General features: G+C 41.3%; 1 protein-coding gene across 5 annotated transcripts in view; it reads left to right on the top strand.

The window, feature by feature from the left end:
- Positions 1-19138, top strand: part of rassf7a (Ras association domain family member 7a) — a 42709-nt gene extending 23571 nt beyond the window's left edge. For 3 of the 5 annotated variants that reach the window (XM_061677630.1, XM_061677631.1, XM_061677629.1), the window contains exons 2-6: positions 11895-12093; positions 13545-14461; positions 16239-16413; positions 16497-16586; positions 18717-19138. In XM_061677630.1, coding sequence (XP_061533614.1) covers positions 11991-12093; positions 13545-14461; positions 16239-16413; positions 16497-16586; positions 18717-18748 — 1317 coding nt within the window. In that variant the 5' untranslated portion in view covers positions 11895-11990 and the 3' untranslated portion in view covers positions 18749-19138. The remainder of the gene's footprint in view (positions 1-11894; positions 12094-13544; positions 14462-16238; positions 16414-16496; positions 16587-18716) is intronic. The other 2 variants (XM_061677634.1, XM_061677632.1) reach the window with 1 other exon arrangement.

The raw sequence follows: 19138 nt of genomic DNA, 5'->3' as shown, positions 1-19138 counted from the left end.
GATATTCTGTGCTCTGCTTGGTTTCCCAGTTGATGCAAATAACTAACTGACAAACCAGGTATGAGTAAGTTTCTTGGTCAGATTAATTATGTAGCGCTACTGTAATGCCAACTGTATAAACTATTTTGGCCACATGCTCTGTGGAGTCCCCTTATTATCCTTTAATAGAACAATAAGTGTGATCTTTCAATAATGACATTCTCCATTGTACCTTGTCCCTTCCTTGCTTCCTGCTCAGGCCAGTATACCATCTTTGTGAATGTGGTTGGTGATTATTCATGGTGACTGACACTTCTCTGAGGTGTTTTACATGGTGAGAGTATCCTGGGACTGTCTGTGACAGGTGATAAACGGACTCTCAATGCCCGTGTCTAGTTCTGCTTTAGATCATTGACGGCAGCCATAAACCCACCTCAATCATCATTTACATGCCTTGTGATTTCATGGTCCTATTTATTTTTACCAGATGTTGAGGGGCCTCACCATGTTTGTAGCTGTGAATAATATTAGTTCTGTCTCGCCAGGGAGATGCACTGGATTCATTGTTTTGTGTTTGTAACTAGGGATGAGTATGCTAATGAATTGATTTAAAATGTAGTCAATTTTGTGGGATTGATTATCAATAAAGCATGTTTTCAACCAATTGATGGAAAATGGAGTAGACTATGTGGTTGGAGCCAGCAGAGGTGCCTGTAATGTTCAGGGAAGTAAATGCATTCTCGCAGACCTTTGTTATAGCACAACTCCTCAGAGAATCATTATGATGATGAATACAACACTGGCATGGAAACATGAGTTTGTCTTTGCAGTGATATCAGTGCTGTTCAAAGGACAGTGTTACATAGCTAATTTCTTTGAGCTGACCTTCTTAAAACCTGATTGTTTTGTTGAAGAACTTTTATGGTAAATATAGAGCAATCTGAGGATCCAGTTCTCTTTTCAAAACCACTTCTATAGGTATGCTTGTATCCATTAAGTTTAACCTGTTTAACTAAACTATCCATCTGTTATTTCCCCACCATGTATTAATTACTATGTCACACTTTTTTAAAATAAATTATTCACAAAAAAAGCAATCTGGGACCTCCGATCTCTGATGTTGGTTCCTGACGTGCCCAGTGGTCCACTTCCTGCTGTCAGATCCACACACTGAAACTTTGCTGTTATTGATTTGTGTTTGTGGAACATTCTGCTATTTTGAAATCCAGGGGTTATTCTTGACTTGCAGTTGCGCAAGTCATCATAGATCTGGAATTCAGTTTATGACATAATTATTGACTGTACCTGCCTGTGTTTTCATAGATTGAATACAAAATTTGTCTTAGAAGCTCCTGTTCATCGATGAGCACAGTCTTGAATCTATGCTCTATGTTTTGATCCGCCCAGTGCGAAAATACAAATGATTGCACAAAAGTGACTACCCAGTTTCATGAAACTATGTAAAGGAGTTACATCTGACATGGAAGATGCCATTACATTTTGATAAAAATGTAGATATGTATTTAAGGCACAAGGAATCGTTCCCCGATTTGCCTTGAATGCAAATGGAATCATGCTAGCCAGCTGCCCCTAATGTCTTACATAGTTTTTCATAGACCAGACAATAGTAAATGGCAAATAAACTAGCAGACAGGCAGAAAAGCAGCACTGTTATTTTTTCATTTTTGTTGCTGGAATGTACTTTCTCTGTTTGTCATTTGAGTCATAACAAAACAATTCGCCTTCCATACAGTAGAATAAAAAATTTGTGCCATCGCGAAGAAACGATCAACTGACCTTGCGACACAGACAAACACAAAGTATATAGGGGGATTCTACATCTTTAAAGGTCCCATATTTTGCCCAAACCAACTTTTTCTAGTACCTGGGCATTTTTCATTTGCTCTATGGTGCCTCAGTAAATGTGAAATATGAATGAAAATTGTCCACGCAGGCGGCACGGTGGACGACTGGTTCGAGTGTCTGCTTCACAGTTCTGAGGAACGGGGTTCAATCCCGGCCCTGCCCGTGTGGCGTTTGCATGTTCTCCCCGTGCCTGCGTGGGTTTTCTCCGGGCACTCCGGTTTACTCCCACATCCCAAAAACATGCATGGTAGGTTAATTGAAGACTCTAAATTGCCCGTAGGTGTGAATGTGAGTGCGAATGGTTGTTTGTTTATATGTGTCCTGCGATTGGCTGGCAACCAGTTCAGGGTGTACCCCGCCTCCTGCCCGATGATAGCTCGGATTGGCTCCAGCACTCCCCCGACCCTTGTGAGGATAAGCGGCTCAGAAAATGAATGGATGGATGAATTTTCCGCGCATTCCTGAGTTGCAGACGTTTTCTGCCTGAAATCAGATCATTCGAATTTCTTGAGCTTATCTTTGTCACTAGCGAAGATCTCCGCCTTCCCTTTCCGCTCCCGAGCCAGCGCTGTAAACATAACAAACACGTGTGCAAGTGGGTCTTCTACATGAATAAGATTGGGCATCGACACTCGAGAACCGATTGTAACCGGGACTAACATTCCGGCTCTCCTGGAATTGTTCAAAAATTTCGGTTTCCAGTTTTGATGCCCACAGTCCGCTGACCTCAAATAAGTTCCACACACATTGCCTTTTAGTTCATAGGTTTGATATTGATACTGGTTATAAAGAACCCAGAGTCAAATGTTCATTTTAGTATATGCTGCAGGCAGCTAAAAAAAATGGATGTTCATAATTTGGACACCCTTTATTTAAACCATGCAAACTTTTTTGAAACAACCCCCTAAAAGAATCGGAATCGAGAATCGTTTGGAACCGGAATCGAAATGAGGAATCGGGATTGGAATCGCTCACATTCAAACGATGCCCAAAGCGATACATGGAGGCGACCAATCAGAGGAAAGGCTTAGACAAATATGGACAACGCGGATAGAGATCTGGGTCAAACAGAAGTAGGTGTCTGATGGGCCTTTTCTGGACACTCGTATGACAAAACCAAGGTGTTTTTTGAAATGAACTTGACACTTTTATAGTAATTCTATGTTAAAGAGTCACTCTATGGGGGTCTAAATCGACAAAATATGGGACCTTAAGTAGTGTCACAGAAATACAGAGAAAAAACGGAGCTGGTACATGAAAATGCAATGAGTGAAATTATGAAAGTGGTCTCTTCCAACACCCCATGGATACAGGGGCAAAAAAAGTGCTTTAAAATTATACTCTAAAGCAGGCACTATTTACTGGGAGTATTTGTTGACATGAAGAGTGAAAGCATGTATGACTCATTCTCCCAATGCTCTTAATGACAGGCATGTTGTGGACTTAAACTGTTTGTTTTTTATCTCAGGGGTATTTGAACACAGCAAGTGTGCTCTCCCAGCTGGGTGAAACTTTGGATGACAAAGAAGGAGGGGCAGAATAAAGAATGCAAATCGGGCGTCAGGGAACACAAAAGCAAGCACTTTATTAGTTTTATCAGTTGCAACATGTGGACGCAGCAGAATGGCCACAATAATTGGCATTGCACACGACCCAGTAATACCAGAGGCCACAAAAGAGGCAACTGCCTGTTTAGTGTGAAACCAGAACAACAATAGGGTGTCTGCAGCTCAAATGAGACCGGGCTGCTCAGTGCCAGTGTTACAAGGATTCGTGTGTTGTCTGTGCCAACCTCGAGCAGCTCGGCACAAAGGTTCTCCCACCACTGTTCATTGTCATCAAGCAACAATGTCTAACCTACTACATACGCTTTAACCAGCCTTGGCCAGGCTCCTCTGTTCTATGCTCTACTCTTACTTGTAGGGATTTTGACCAAATGCAAGTGCTGTGTGTGGGTGTGTGTTGACACTGGCTGCTTTGTGTTGTGTGAATGAGTACCCATCTGTGGTTAAGCTCAGATGTGGAGTTCTGATGCCCACACTGCTTGGTTCTTGTTGCAGAGGTAGCACTGTGAGTTGGAGCACCCTCTCATGAAGATGCGCATTAATGGCCTATCTACTTACAGAGGACCTGTAACCAATGGCATCGTTATGTTTTGCAACAATTTGTTTGCAATGGTGATACGGTGGGAGACTGGTTACCACTTCTGCTCACAGTTCTGAGGACCTGGATTCAAATCCGGCCTTTCCTGTGTGGAGGTTGCATGTTCTCCCTGTGCATGCGTGGGTTTTCTCCGGGTACTCCGGTTTCCTCCCACATCCCCCAAAAAACATGCATGGTAGGTTAATTGAAGACTCTAAATTGCCCGTAGGTATGAATGTGAGTATGAATGGTTGTTTGTTTATATGTGCCCTGCGATTGGCTGATCACCAGTTCAGGGTGTACCCCGCCTCTTGCCTAGAGTCAGCTGGGATAGGCTCCAGCATGCCCGCGACCCTCATGAGAATAAGCAGTACGGAAGATGAATGAATGAATGAGTTTGCGATGGTCTTGAGACAGCTCTTTGCTCTTACCCATCATGAGATGTGTCTTGACTCACACCTTGGCAATGAGACCTTTTTGTAGGCCATCAATTAGGACTGAACCATCTGATTTTCCTTTGCACTGAATTGCTGTTTGATTATTGATCGGTTTTAGGTGTTGTCTTGGCTTTCCATGCCTTTTTGCACCTCCCTTCATATGTTCAATACTTTTCCCCTGTCATTTCACATTTTTACACACAACTTAATTTGAGTTTATTTGTTGTACTTTCTTTGCATGTATGGATTCCTTGGGTTGTTCCCAACACCTGGTGACATTTTCATGTCAATAGATCCTTTGGAAGTTTATTTAGTGAGGGAAAATGGTGACGTGTTAAATACTTATTTCAGCCGCTGTATGTGTCTCTGCACAAAAAAGCTATACGTACAGTATATGCTCCTTATGTAGCATATGATGTTGAAAAGCTTCAGAATATCCATAGTCTTGTATGAAAATTTTCTGTTACTTTTCAGCGTGGTTGACAGTTTATACACTTTACAACTATCCATCCATCCATTTTCTGAGCCGCTTATCCTCACAAGGGTCGGGGGAGTGCTGGAGCCAATCCGAGCTATCATCGGGCAGGAGGCGGGGTACACCCTGAACTGGTTGCCAGCCAATCGCAGGGCACATAGAAACAAACAACCATTCGCACTCACAGTCATGCCTACGGGCAATTTAGAGTGTCCAATTAACGCATGTTTTTGGGATGTGGGAGGAAACCGGAGTGCCCGGAGAAAACCCACACAGGCACGGGGAGAACATGCAAACTCCACACAGGTGGGGCCGGGGATTGAACCCGGGTCCTCAGAACTGTGAGGCTGACGCTCTAACAAAGAAAAAAAAAAAGTTGTTTGAACATTTGATAAAATACAGTACTCACCTGCCAAAATATCGTTCACACCTGCACAATGTGATGGGATTCGTTAGAAGTAATGTGTCAAACATTCCAGGATGATGTTAAGTGTAGTGTGAAAATGTTGAAGCATTAATTTATCCATCCATCCATTCATTTTCTGAGCCGCTTCTCCTCACTAGGGTCGCGGGCGTGCTGGAGCCTATCCCAGCTATCATCGGGCAGGAGACAGGGTACACCCTGAACTGGTTGCCAGCCAATTGTAGGGCACATATAAACAAACAACCATTCGCACTCACATGCACACCTACGGGCAATTTAGAATTGTCAATTAGCCTACCATGCATGTTTTGGGGATGTGGGAGGAAACCGGAGTGCCCGGAGAAAACCCACGCAGGCACGGGGAGGACATGCAAACTCCACACAGGCGGGGCCGGGGATTGAACCCGGGTCTTCAGAACTGTGAGGCAGACGCTCTAACCACCGTTCCGCCTGCATTAATTTAGCAATGTGTTTATTGTTGTTTGTTGTTCCCGTGTAGGGGTATATACACTGAACAAAAATATAAATGCAACACTTCTGTTTTTACTCCCATTTTTCACAAGTGAATTCACAGATTTAAGACTTTCTGATTACGAAAAAGGACTATTTCGCTCAAATATTGTTCACAAATCCGTAGAAACCTGTTAGTGAGCACTTCTACTTTGCCATAAGAATCTATCCACCTCACAGGCGTGGCATATCAAGATGCTGTAGTATTGGGTGGTCTGGGGTCAGAAAAACAGTCAGGAACAGGGTGACCAGTATTTTCCCCACGCAGTAAAACAATTGTATTGCACAGGTATGCCTTAGCTGCACACAATAAAAGGCCTACCTAAAATGTCCAGTTTTACTGTATTGGGGCAGAAGAGCACAATGCAGATTTTGACAGATCTGTGAGAAATATTTGAGAAAGCTTTGCCTTTTGTGTATATAGAAAGTCTTAGATCTTTGAGTGTTTGTATTTTCAAGTATATACAGTATGTTCAAGAGTCTCTGTGTGTGTGTGAATTCATCCCCCATTATCGAACTGAATTGGCTGTAGTGTCATTAAATGGAAAAAATCCATGTGTAATTTGTACAGCACCTCATACCATTGTATGGGCTGAAACACACCCGTGCATATGTGCTTTGAGCGGCGGTAACCCCTTGTGCCTTCAGTGCAATTCACTGAGGAGTTGGCAGACAGTTTTTGAAGAGAGAAAGGAGCGCAGACGGGGTGATAAAAGACGCAAAGGCGGGTTTGCTAGATGGCTGATGAGAGGGAAGAGTATGGCAAGCACATGGCTCCAATCAGCTATTTTCTTAGCTGCTCTTCCTCTCCCTTTATCCATTTTTCACGTCACTCCCCAACCGCCTGTTTCATTTGCTCATTGTCTTCCATTCCTTCTCTTGCCATGCCTTTCATCATATGTTCAGCAGACAGTGTCCTCAAGTAGTTGTAGTTTTGATTGCTTGAGGTTGCTGATTAGGTCGGGTGAGAACATTTTCTTCATTCCTTGCACTGTGTCAACATGTGACATGAGGAGGACCTGGTTTCAAGTGAAACTGGGTGTTGTGTTGTTTTGGTGGGTTGGGCCAAGATGCAAATAATGGTGGAAGTGATGGAATCTTTACTGTTTTTCACAGAGCGTGATATGCAGTATTGTCACATGGATAAAATAATGAATTCCTGATGGTGGAATGAGTGATTTTGGTGGGAGGGTGTGTGTAAAACTAGACAGACAGCAGCAGCAGACAGTGTTAATTCATAGAATTTGCATGTTTACCCTCTACCCCCTAACCCAGTGATTCTCAACTGGTGGGTCGCGGACAACTTGTAAAACAAAATTACATGTAGGCCTAGTCGTATTCTGATATTTTTTCTCTCTCCAGTACAGTAGAGAGATTCCAAGTTGCCACATGCAACATATTAAGAAGGCGATAAGAAATGTTACTTCCTTGCGCTCTAGCCACTACTTTACTCTGTAAACAAATACAGTGCAGCTCAGCCTCTGACTCGTGGATGTCATAGTGAGCAATATGCATTTTGGGATACAGTAAGCGCCTTTGAAAAAGCATGTAAAAATATTATATACTGTACACGTGTTTTCAGAGGCTTTTTTTTTTTTAAACAAACAAAAAAATATTTCTTGTTCCTAACTTCTATAAAAGTGGGTTGTGAACTTGCACCAATAGAAAAATGTACATCCCAGTATGACAACATTTGAGAACTGCCCTAACCCCTATCTAAATACATATTTTTAATACTTTACTTTGAGTTGAATAGTCTCTGGTGGTCACAGTAAATGTAAACTTTGCTGCAAAGCAGAAGCATTATCAAGCACATTTTGATTGGCATGCCTATTGCTTCCATTAACTGCCCTGGTTCCGCCATTCATGAATGCATGTAACGTATTCTTACATGCACGCTTCCTCCGTTTTTTTGAAAAGCTGAAGCTTTGGGTTTTACTTCTCTGTTATTGTGTAAACAAGTGGCAAAAAACTACTTTAGTTAAAAGCGGCCTTGTATAAATGACCATTGAGGGCGAAAGGCATTCTGGACTGGTTGCCAATCAATCATGGGAACACTGTGAAAAGCACATGAGTTGGAGTTGATCCTACACCAGCAACATGAAAATCACCTATGTGAGCCAGTACACTATCAATGGCTGATGCTAGACTCAGGAACAGTGTCAGGTTGTCTGGTTCTCAATGTTGTTGCCTGCAATAGCGGTAACAGATAGCAACCTGAAACTCACAGGCCTGTTTTTTTTCTTGCTGGTGCAGCCTATCATGTTTCACTAGCCGGGAGGGATTAGAACTAACTAACATGGGAGACTAGCATTCTTTTTTGTGTTCCCTTTAAAGTTCCTCTGGTACACTCAAACCTTAGACTGAAATAAAGACTTTTAATTCAAGAATGTTTGCATAACTGCATGTACCTGTGTGTAAATTAGGTTAAAATCTAAAACCAATTTTTCTGTAAATGCAGGAAAGGGTAGAGTTCATCCTCTATTTGGACCTCTTTCTAGGTCATCTGTAGATGTGGAAGTACTTTGAACTCTGTTCAGGTGAGGCACTTCCCTGTGAGGTGGCCAGTAAAGTGTCATTCCACTGCTGATGGCTCCAAGATTTGAAATGTTGCTTCCTGTTCATCAGATTAAAAAAGGGTCTCTCTGCCAAAGTAGATGATTGTCTGAGTACTCACTCTGTGACTCTACCAGTCAGGTTTAATTACCGGTATGTATTGCAACACTGTTTTCCCTTCTAAAAAACAATATTGAAGTCACTGGAGTGCCGTGTAGTTTTTTTTTTGTTTTGTTTTTTTTTTGCGCCAGATTCAATTGCCTATATTATACTACGATTTAGACCACACGATCATTAATATTTGCCTTTAAGCCACTTCTGCAAGGCCACTCTTGTAGCAATGACATCAGTCATGTATGTGATGTCATGTAGGTTTGACGTTTATGATGTTGTTGCCATATCAGTGTGTTTGCGATCTAAACAATTGGAGAGGTAATGGCGGCGCAGGGTGGGGAGGACACAGGGGTGGGCAGAGCAGGGCTGTACTTTGTTAAAGAAAGTAGGAATTCTTCCGGCTGATTGATGAAGTCACTGCATTCCTCAGAGGCAGCTCCTTATTGGCAGCCAGCGGAGCACGGCCAGGCACTGAAAGAAGGTACAGATAAGTGGGGGGAGGGGGCTAGAGTAAAACACCTCCCACTGAGAATTAGAAAGTCAGCTGGAAAGAGAACGCCATCTGGCTGTGTTTTGTGTTTTACCCACCTAGACTACATGATTTATTTCTCGGTGCCAACTTCTGGAGATAAGCCTTCCACTGCCTGAGGCTTTTCACTTTTTAGGAGCATTCCAGTATTTATTACCTTGTTTTAAAGCTTGTCTGTAAAAGTACAAATTGACAGGGGCAGGAGTCAACATAATATTAATTTAGAGTCAAACCTGCTGTCACAATAACACTGAAAACCTTACCTCAAATAAATAATTTATTTTCAATGATTCCATTTAAGCCCACAGTTAAATGGGTTCAAACCTTAGATTCTGCTGTAATAAATTTTTATTCCAAAAAATAAGAAAAATAGAATCATTCTATCCACTCTTCAGAAAGGTAAACGGGATGCAAAATGCTCCTAACTGCGCCTCGGTGGGGCCGGCGGACCGCCCTTGGTCCGTCGGTATGTGGGACGTGTCCCGTCCACCGGGCTGCTCTCGGGTGGACCCCTGGGCCCGGTTTCTCCCCCCCCCCCCCCTTTAATTGATTGGGTGGGGTACTCAGCCTCCTCGGTGCGGGCACAGTAATTACAGGACACTTCTGTCAGTCTTTGTGCATGTAAAATGGTGTCAATTCACTTGCATGTCTCCGCAGGCACACACCCCTGGGACTCTGACTGGGGGTGAGGCCACGCACTCATTGCGACAAATAACTAATGAATATGCAAATCGCTTGTGTATCCCCTCACTTATATTCTCGTCCCGTAGACTTTTATAATTGACATAGTTAATCCCACCACACTTCAGTTGTACAGCCGGGTTCATGGCCTACATGCTTCTTCTCCTGTCCTTGTCCTGTTCTATCTTGTCCTGTCCTTCCCTCACAGGGTGTAGCACTACAGCCTCATGCTACACTTCATATTTAATGTTTCATTGTTGTAGATAATGTAATGACTTACTTCTCTCATCCTCTTTACAATTAGTGCTTTGTCTTTGTTTCTCTTTCCCCTCTAGAAACTCTGATCGACTCTGATTCTCAATAAACTTCAATTATAATACTAAGAAACCACAGCTTAAAAACTACACTGTGACACAATAAAACTGTTCCGGCATAAAATGGATAGAGAACTTCCATTCAACAAAAAACCTGCTGCCAGGAGAGAGTGTGTTGATTTGACTGCTCAAGTCACTTTTGGTCCTGCTGACTGGGATCAAATTAGGGCGCGTGCGCACGCACGCACACACACACACACACCTTTTCTGGATGCTTCTTCCACCTGGACAAAACACCCTCCATCAGATATACAGTACATGCGTACAAGTTTGAGTTGCTCCACTTTTCCTGTCTGTTCCCCTTGGAAGTAAGCTATCATAACAGCTTTGAAGGAGGGTAGCAGAGCGTTTAATTGGGTTACAGATTGGCATTTATGCTCTTAGGTCCACAAGATCTTGCCACAGCTCTAAACAGGCCACAAGGATTGCTGCTATACCCTCTGTCGTCTGTTGTGACCATGAATGGTCTATCAGCATAGCTTCTTCTTGACAACAGTATGAATTAGTAGGGATGTCCCGAGACAACTTTTTCACTTCCGATCCGATACAGATATTGCAGTCTTGAGTTTTGGCCGATACCACTATCGGTCCGATCTGATGTCAGCAATATTCATACATACTTGACTTACTTTGTAGTATGAAATGTTAGAAAAGGCTTCATAAAGTGATATTACAGCAGAGAAAAATAATCAGCAACAGTAGGTATGAGAAAAACTGACACATTATTAACCAATGGGTTGCATAAAGTAACTTTAAGAATAAGAATGTACTACAATTGAATAAAATAAATACATAAGAAAATCCTGAAAAGTAAAGCTAACAAAATATATATTTCAATTGCAACATAACCACATCTTAACTTGAGCATAAGCATATTGTACATTTGAATGGATTAAATAAAAAAATAAATTGTAAAACATGAAAAATAACCTAAAAAAATAATAATTACAAATTATACTTGGAAAATGCAAAATAACAATTATAGTTCAATACCGTTATCTTTTACTGTCAGTACATGGTGGGAACAGCATTTGTTTTCTCCACATGTGCGGCAATACACTTTTGAGGGGCAGTGTGGCGCATGCAATGAGATACACACTTGCAGTAACAAAGAAAGTAGAAGTCACGATCGGATATAGTTAATATTTGTTTTTCACAGGATTTGAAGAATTTATGCCAGACAGTATTGTTATAGTGCCTGTTTATGTGTTTATACACAATTTGTCTCTCAATATTAATCACTTTAAGAGATTAAAGTGCCGCCAGTTCAATGCTAATTTTCGTTAGCTCGTCAATGGAGTTTTTCATTCATTGTGTTTGCGCTTTGAGTTAGCGATTTTTGTAAACAAAAATGAAGAAAGAAACTAAGTATGTGATGTATTTGGACATTCAATAGGTGTAATTATTTTGTTATAGGCGTGTAGTTTTACAGTGAACTTCAACTGGAGTGTTAATAAATAACTTTAAGCAAGCAACATTCACTTACCATGTTAGCACCTTAGCAAACTGTTGTGATCACGTTGACTCTCCATGCCGTCCGGGCGCTGCTGGATAGAAGTGCTGGAGTGGCGTACGGAATGGACTACTCACATAAGAGTGGTAAAATCAGAAATGTTCTATCCGATCCAATACTCGTTTTTTTGTGATATCGAACCGATTTCCAATCTCGAAGATCGGATCGGGACACCCCTATGAATTAGTAATCATATAAAGTGGAATGGGAATTGTAAATATCAACAGACGGCATTGTGTGTAAGATTGCTACAATCGTCAACACCTGTGTGTTTCTGTGGTCCATCCCATACAGGTTTTGGGCCGTGCAATGCTGAGCTGAGGCAAGCTGAACTACAGCGATCTGTTTGGAAGACCATCTTACCAATCACCTTTCTTCAATCAGTCGCAGATGGAGCTCAAAGTGTGGGTGGATGGAGTGGTGCGGGTGGTATGCGGACTATCAGAAGAGACATCCTGCCAGGATGTGGTCATCGCTCTGGCTCAGGCAATAGGTGAGTAACTTCAGCTCTTATATGATAGTACCCACCTGATTTGACTCATTTTAAAACCCATTTCCACCAAGCTGTAACCTTAAGTTAATTTCAGGGTTTCACATAGTCAAAGAGTACCATTAGGTTACCAACAGCTGTAGTCTGCTCTTTAATTAAACATGAACTTATTAACCTTCTTCAAATCCAAACTCAAGACGGACCTATTCTGGACAGCCAATTCACTTTAACATTTCTGATATCATTTGGCATTTTAATGGATGTTTTGTGTTTTAAAAAAAAAAAAAAAATTATTTCTTTTTAACAATGTTTTTATTGTGACCTTGAGGGGCTTGAAAGGTGTCTATAAATAAAATGAATCATTATTATTGTTAGGAGTAGTACTAGTAGTTGGAGTAGTATTAAGAAATGAAGTGAAAATAAGTGAACCTCTGTGAATAGTAAAATGTAATAATTAGGTTTTGATTAGGAATTGGTATTCAACTACATTGATTGATTGATGGGGAAAAACGGATTTTGATTAATTTTTGTTTTAACATTTCACGTTATACTCAGTCCACACCATTTTGCCAAATTAATAATAAAAAAATAATTTTACACAATCAAGTTTACTTGAGTATACTCATCCCTAATGTATTTAAGATAATGGCTTCTCACTTTTGGCCTTTTTAACTATCACACAAGTGTAAAAAGAAGGTACTCACTATTAAGTTGTTCCACTGTATTGACAATTATGATGTAAAGAGGGCTTTTTGTGTGTATTTGTTTCTTGTTTATAACTGCTAAGACATCACCCTAATGATTTAGCTGATGAATACCTTCCCTTCACTGCTCACGATGCAAACCATACTGTGATTAAACCAGCAGAACTATACTGCTTAATGGAAGCATGGCTGAATTAAAAACATTCATGCGGACAAAACGGAGCATGTTTAATCCTAAAGTTGCATTTTTGCACTAAATTGAGAGCTCCGCTGGATTGTCATGAGGTCGTTTTGGATTTGAGCCTGCCCATGTATCCTCTGGCTTTATTCAAGCCATACGCTGCAGCAGCATTAAACAACATACAATAAGATTTAGCACTCTGTTCCATGAGTGAGCTGCTTGCCCAGCCATAAGGGAGTGGTTGTCCTAATTTTAAGGTCCTTGTGGAAAGTTTAGTTTATTTGAACATATTTACATGTTGGGAAAGTCGTACATGCTTCTCAATCTCAGAGGCAAATATTTAGAGGTACAAAAATGCATCTGATGTAATTTGTTCATGTAATATTCCTCACACAGAGTGAGTCGAACAAAAATTCACTGGTTCACTGACCTTGAACAGACGAAGGTCATTAATGTAAATTGCCTACAACTATTTGTTGGTTAACATTTGTGAAAAAGGTACAAATGTTTAGGGAAAGTAGTTTATTTGCTAGAAGAGTATATTGATATATTTTTTTCTTTGTTCCCAGGTCAGACAGGCCGCTATGTTCTAATTCAACGTCTGCGGGATACAGAGCGACAGTTGCTGGCCACAGAAAGACCTCTTGAGTCTGTGGCCAAGTTAGGCCAACATGGCAGTGAGGTTCAGTTCTTCCTGCGTCGCACTGGCCCGAGCAGCAGTGATGGGCCTGGCTTAAAACAAAACAAAGTAAGCCCTCTACCCCTGCCCAAGTATACTGAGCCGGACCTTTTAAAACGCAGCCAACCCAAGAAATCACTCACATTCAACCTGGGCCCATCAACTTCTCCCAGAGCCAAGCAGTTTCAGAGGTCTCCTCAGGACACCCCAGACCAGAGAGCCTCGCCTTCCTCTTCTCCAATCCCTCCATCTCCTCTTACTCCATCTCCCTCGCTGCCAATAGGCCCATCCAAAGAGGAGGTCTTTAGGGCAGTTCTTCAGCAACAGGAGAGACTAAGGACCATTGAAGCACAACTCGAAACCCTAGAACGGGAGTCTCAAACTTGGGAGTGCCACTATCCATCTCTGTGTCCTTCACCTGTCTCTGATGCTCGCTTCCTAGAGGAGTTGGACACTCTGGAGCAAAAAGTTCGGATGAACCAGGCTGAGCTTGCCCACGAGCAGTACTGGGAGGAGGAGTTTCAAGCTGAGACTGAGCGGGAGCGAGGAATGAGGAGGAAGCTCGGGGAGCTCCATTCTAAGTTAGATGACTGCGGAAGGCGACTCCATGAGTTCTCTGTGCGCTCCACTCAGCTAGAGCAAGAGCTTCAGCGAGAAAGTCGGGTGGAAGCCAAAAACAAAGGGCCACAGGAGTCCCTTGATGCTGTGAAAGCAGAGCTCCAGAGCCAGGAGAAGCACAGAACAGAGTTAGAGGAGCACCTCTCTGAGACTGATAAAGCTTTGGGGAAGGCAGAGTCTCTGCTGCAGGTAAGGAGAGAGGTCATAGTTCTGGAAAAGGGGCTGTAAAGCCATTATAGGGCAAGGTGTTTTTTGTTTGACTGTATAGAACAGACCCTTTTCTACCTAGACTGTAGAATAGATCCCTCTCCTCCCTGTAAACTGCAGCAGACACATCAGTACAAAGACCTTTACTGAATACAAAGCAAATTTAAAATTTCTGAAATCATCTTTATGTATTTGAACTAAAAATATTAAAACAAATCTTATATGCTCAGCTCTATCCAATAGAAATGTTATTAAAGGAACATTTGGACCCTTGCTGAGCCAGCTTGGCAGGTCTCATTTTGTATACATTCTAAACACATACACATGATTATTATCAGATGACCATGTCTAACTATTCTAACTATTCATGAACTGTATTGAAATTAGATTAAAGAGACTTGTTTTGTAGCCCAAAAGCTTCACTTTATTGGATCAACTGAGACTTAACTGAATGCAGTTATTTATTTAGTCATGATGTTGTCTTAGGTGCGGCTATGTCAATAAAAGCCTAACCCAAAAGATTTTTCCTCTTAGTCCATGTGAAACAAGAGACTCCGGTATCTGTGTCGGTGAGCTCACGTTTGACGTCACGTCATTTGGAATGTTCCGCTTGGAGGAACTAAGGTACAGGGATAACTTTTAAGTCAGGTGATTTGATGACGACCATTGTGTCCTGTTCCACTCGGCTCCAAGTCATAGCTAAGTGGTTGGAAAACTGATTTAAAGAATAATTATGATCTCATTTGTGCTTCAGCAAGTCATTCCCTTGGAGGACTCTGATTGATGATTTGAGACTGGCTCTTTGTCATAGTCATCAGCGGAACAATATACAGTACACCAAGACCAACACGAGGCTTCTTTTGATACATGCAGGTTTATGTTCAAAGGTAGAAGACAAACCAGCCTTTTAGAATTTCTAAAATGCCCTAATACACACACACATATTTTAAGTTTAACAATTATAGTGGTGACTTATCACTAGAGAAATGTGCATATTAACACGTCAAAAAAAGGAACTCTGTGTCAGCCATCAGCCACGTGACGCGCTAAAGCTTCTAGTTTATTTACTGCATTGGGTGTGATGAGCTCAGTTTTACTGCCATTAGGGTAATGGAGGCAGACGTGCAGGTGTTAACTGTAGCAGTCTGCTACAGTCCAGTTACCGCAACTCCCCCCTACACACACAAACGTGTATATGTATGTAAACAAACACAAGGTTGGGGGTCATGACTTGCAGCTGTATTTCCCCATGCATACACTAATTTAATGCAGTGAATCAGCTCATCGATCTTTGAACTTTGCGTGTTCAATAATTTGATCATTTTCCTGCATTTCCCCCATGAGTTTAGTGAGGGAAATCACTCTCCATGGCCTCAGATCATTTAAAAGAGCAAGCAACTGAGTATAGTTGTGCATGTTACATGTTGGCATGATGGAAGCTAATAAAGGATTGTAACGTTGCGGAAATGATTCACTGCAAATGAATGGGTAAAGATGACTGATGGCTGATGATGCCGGAATGACAGACCCTGCAGGCTCAGTGGTTTCGACCTGCTCACTCTGATGACCCCTTATGGCAGGAAATACTACTTGAACCAGAAATTGAGTCCTGTACAATAATTTACATATTATTTAACAGTTCATGTTTGACCCGCAGAATTAAATCTGCTGTACTCTCAACACATTTTTCGTTTTCCACGTGTGCTTGGCACTATGCGCCGTCCTGCCTCATGTTTCCCTTCTTTTTTTTCAATCTCAGGCGAAACAGGACGAGCTGGAGGAGTTGAACAAGGATCTGCGGCAGTGTAACCTGCAGCAATTTATTCAACAAGCCGGCGTCCTGCCTGCACACAGCCACTCACGCACAGACCTCCAAGAGCAACTGGAGCAGTTAGAACTGGCACATCTTTTACAGGATGGATACAGGAATGGCAGTAAGGGCACAATATCTGAACTATTAAACACTGTTCCCTGTAGCTTTTACCCATAAGAATATTTTCGTGGTCCCTATATCTAGGTGAATCACCGCCTCGCCCTACTGCCAAACAGTTCCTGGGACATCCACGCAACCTGCAGAACCCCCTTGTGTCCAGCCTCAACCCTGAGGGTGTGTATGTGTGAGACCCTGCCGCCTTCCACGTCCATCCTGCTCTGCCCCTCTCCTGCCCTCCCCTGCGCCCTTTTGGTCCCCAGGACTGTTGCCCCCCTTACTTTTCCCCATCCTGGCTTGTTTTGGGTTTGAGGCTGCTGTTTTTGGTGTTGGGATGTGGAAGCATTTGTGAGATGGAGAATCCTGCAACTTCTCAACTTTACCTCTTTGTGCTCTACCTTTCATAGCTGTGCTAAACAACCCTCTCCGATTCACCACTGATTTTGTTTGAAATTTCACATTCCTTCTTCCAATGACGTTTCCTTTACTTAGCAATTTTTATTCTGATTATTTTATCTTCCCTTCTTTCTTTTTTTTCTGGACTAACTGCTTTCTGACTCCTTTTACTGAGGACATTTACACTTACAGCCCAAAATGATTGGTACCCTGGCCAACATTTTAATCACAGTGAAATTTTACCTAATGAATGGGTATTTTCAGGCTGGAAATGACAAAATGGGTATTTTCAGGCTGGAAATGACAAAAGAACCTGAACACACTAAGAAGGGTGATAGGAGATATAAATCACAAGAAAACATACATACAGTCTGTACTGCTTATCCTCATTAGGGTCACGGGTGAGCCTTAGCCTATCCCAGCTGACTTTGGGTGAGCGACCTGATCACCAGTCAATCGGAGGGCATACAGTATATAGACAAACAACCATTCACACTTAGAAACAATTTAAGAGTCTTCAATTAACCTAACATGTCCCTGGGAAACAATTTAAGAGTCTTCAATTAACCTAACATGTCCCTGGGACGTGTGAGGAAGCCGGAGAACACTCAGAGAAAACCCAGGCAAGCACATGGAAAACATGCACACTCCAGACAGGAAGGCCAGAGCCGAGATTCAAACCCAGAACCTACAAACTGTGAGGCAGACGTGCTAACTATTAGTTCAACGTAGTGCTGAAAATATACTACTAATTTCCATAATTTGTAATACTGTTAATCTCCTAAATAATTACAACTATTATTAATACTCTTACTTTGCTACGAGCATATAATAATGCTGAAGATTATGTCAGAAGGTACCTGGATCCTTTAGAATGGAAAGAAGAAAATTATTTTTATGATAATGGCAGATATTTTGTCTTTCATATCTATAATTAAAGCTTTTGCCACTTTTTTATGCAATTTCAAACCAGATCATCTGCTTCAACTAAAATAAAATAAAATCAATTGATAAATAAAAAAAAAAAAGTCAAACATTTGGCCAGGGTATTAATATCTTGGCATTTACTCCTGCATGTGTATCCCCTTTCAGGGTAACCTTTCTACCATGTCAACAATTCTTCACACTGATAACACATTCTGTGTGTGTGTTTTTTTTTTTTTAAGCTATTGAAAGGTCTGATTCGATTTATACAGTATATTGATGCTATTTATGTGTAACGAGGTGTATCTCAACTCCAATGCCTTGTACTTTGGTGACCCTCAACATCCAAAGAGCAAGAGCCTTTCACGGAGGGCTCTGCATGTTTTGCACTGTCCCATTCTCTTTGTGTAAAACCTTGGCCTTTTTGTGCGCTAATAGAAATTTATTTCTTCTTGGTAACTGGACCTCAAACATTTGTCAGCCTCAAAGCTCCACACTTAAAGAAGGGAGTACATTTTCAAAGTGTGCAAATAGGCCAAGGTTTAAGATGTTAAATTTTTTATGCTTAATATGAATGTGCCTGTTTGCTGTCATTTGACCTGTCATAAATTATACTGTTCCTCAGTGTAATGTAGCTTTAGGGTATGTTTAGCCGAACCGATAGCAAATATACAGTGAACAAGAGTTGGAATATGAAGTTTAAATTCCTAAAACCACTGTTAATTGTATGCTAAGCACTTATATTGTGGTCACAGGTCAAAATGAAGTCTATGTTTTTGGCTTCCTTTACTGATTTTGTGGGTTTTAAAGCACTCTGCCGATTGAATCCACTTTTGACCTTGGGTTTTAGTCCGACTTTGTTCGATAGTAGAAGAATCAATCTATCCCATCTTGTGTTTTTACTGGCATGTGTGAATATCCCGATGCCGTAGGTTTCTCTTTTAAAACAAAGGGATCATTATCCCCACTTGTTTTTGTGTCTTGCAGTCCTGACATCCCAAGAGTCATCATGGCGATAAAACATGGACCACAGGGCCAAAGGAAACTTGTTCACTTATGTCACCATCACCCCCTATTTAACCCATTTCTTTGTCATTCTCATTATTATTAGTACCATGATTTACGTCCTGTAAATACATAAGACAAATATATTTCCAAAGTTTTGCTACTGTAAACACTGCAAATTATCTGTAAAATGTAAACTAATTTAGGAACCTTTTACTTAGCGGAATTATTAAAATGTATTTAAATATAATAAAAATATCTTAATGTTTTAGAGAATAATTTGTGCTCTTATTGGATTTTATTACCTATATTATGAGTCATTTAATTTTTACAATGCAGAATCTTGAAGTTAAAACTGTGTATCTGCAACCTCCAGCAGTAAATAATCAACACGGCATTCCAAA

Source organism: Phycodurus eques, chromosome 5, assembly GCF_024500275.1.
Source record: "Phycodurus eques isolate BA_2022a chromosome 5, UOR_Pequ_1.1, whole genome shotgun sequence".
Lineage (NCBI taxonomy): Eukaryota > Metazoa > Chordata > Actinopteri > Syngnathiformes > Syngnathidae > Phycodurus > Phycodurus eques.
Note: the sequence above shows the minus strand (reverse complement) of the source record. Positions and strands in the feature narration are given on the sequence as shown.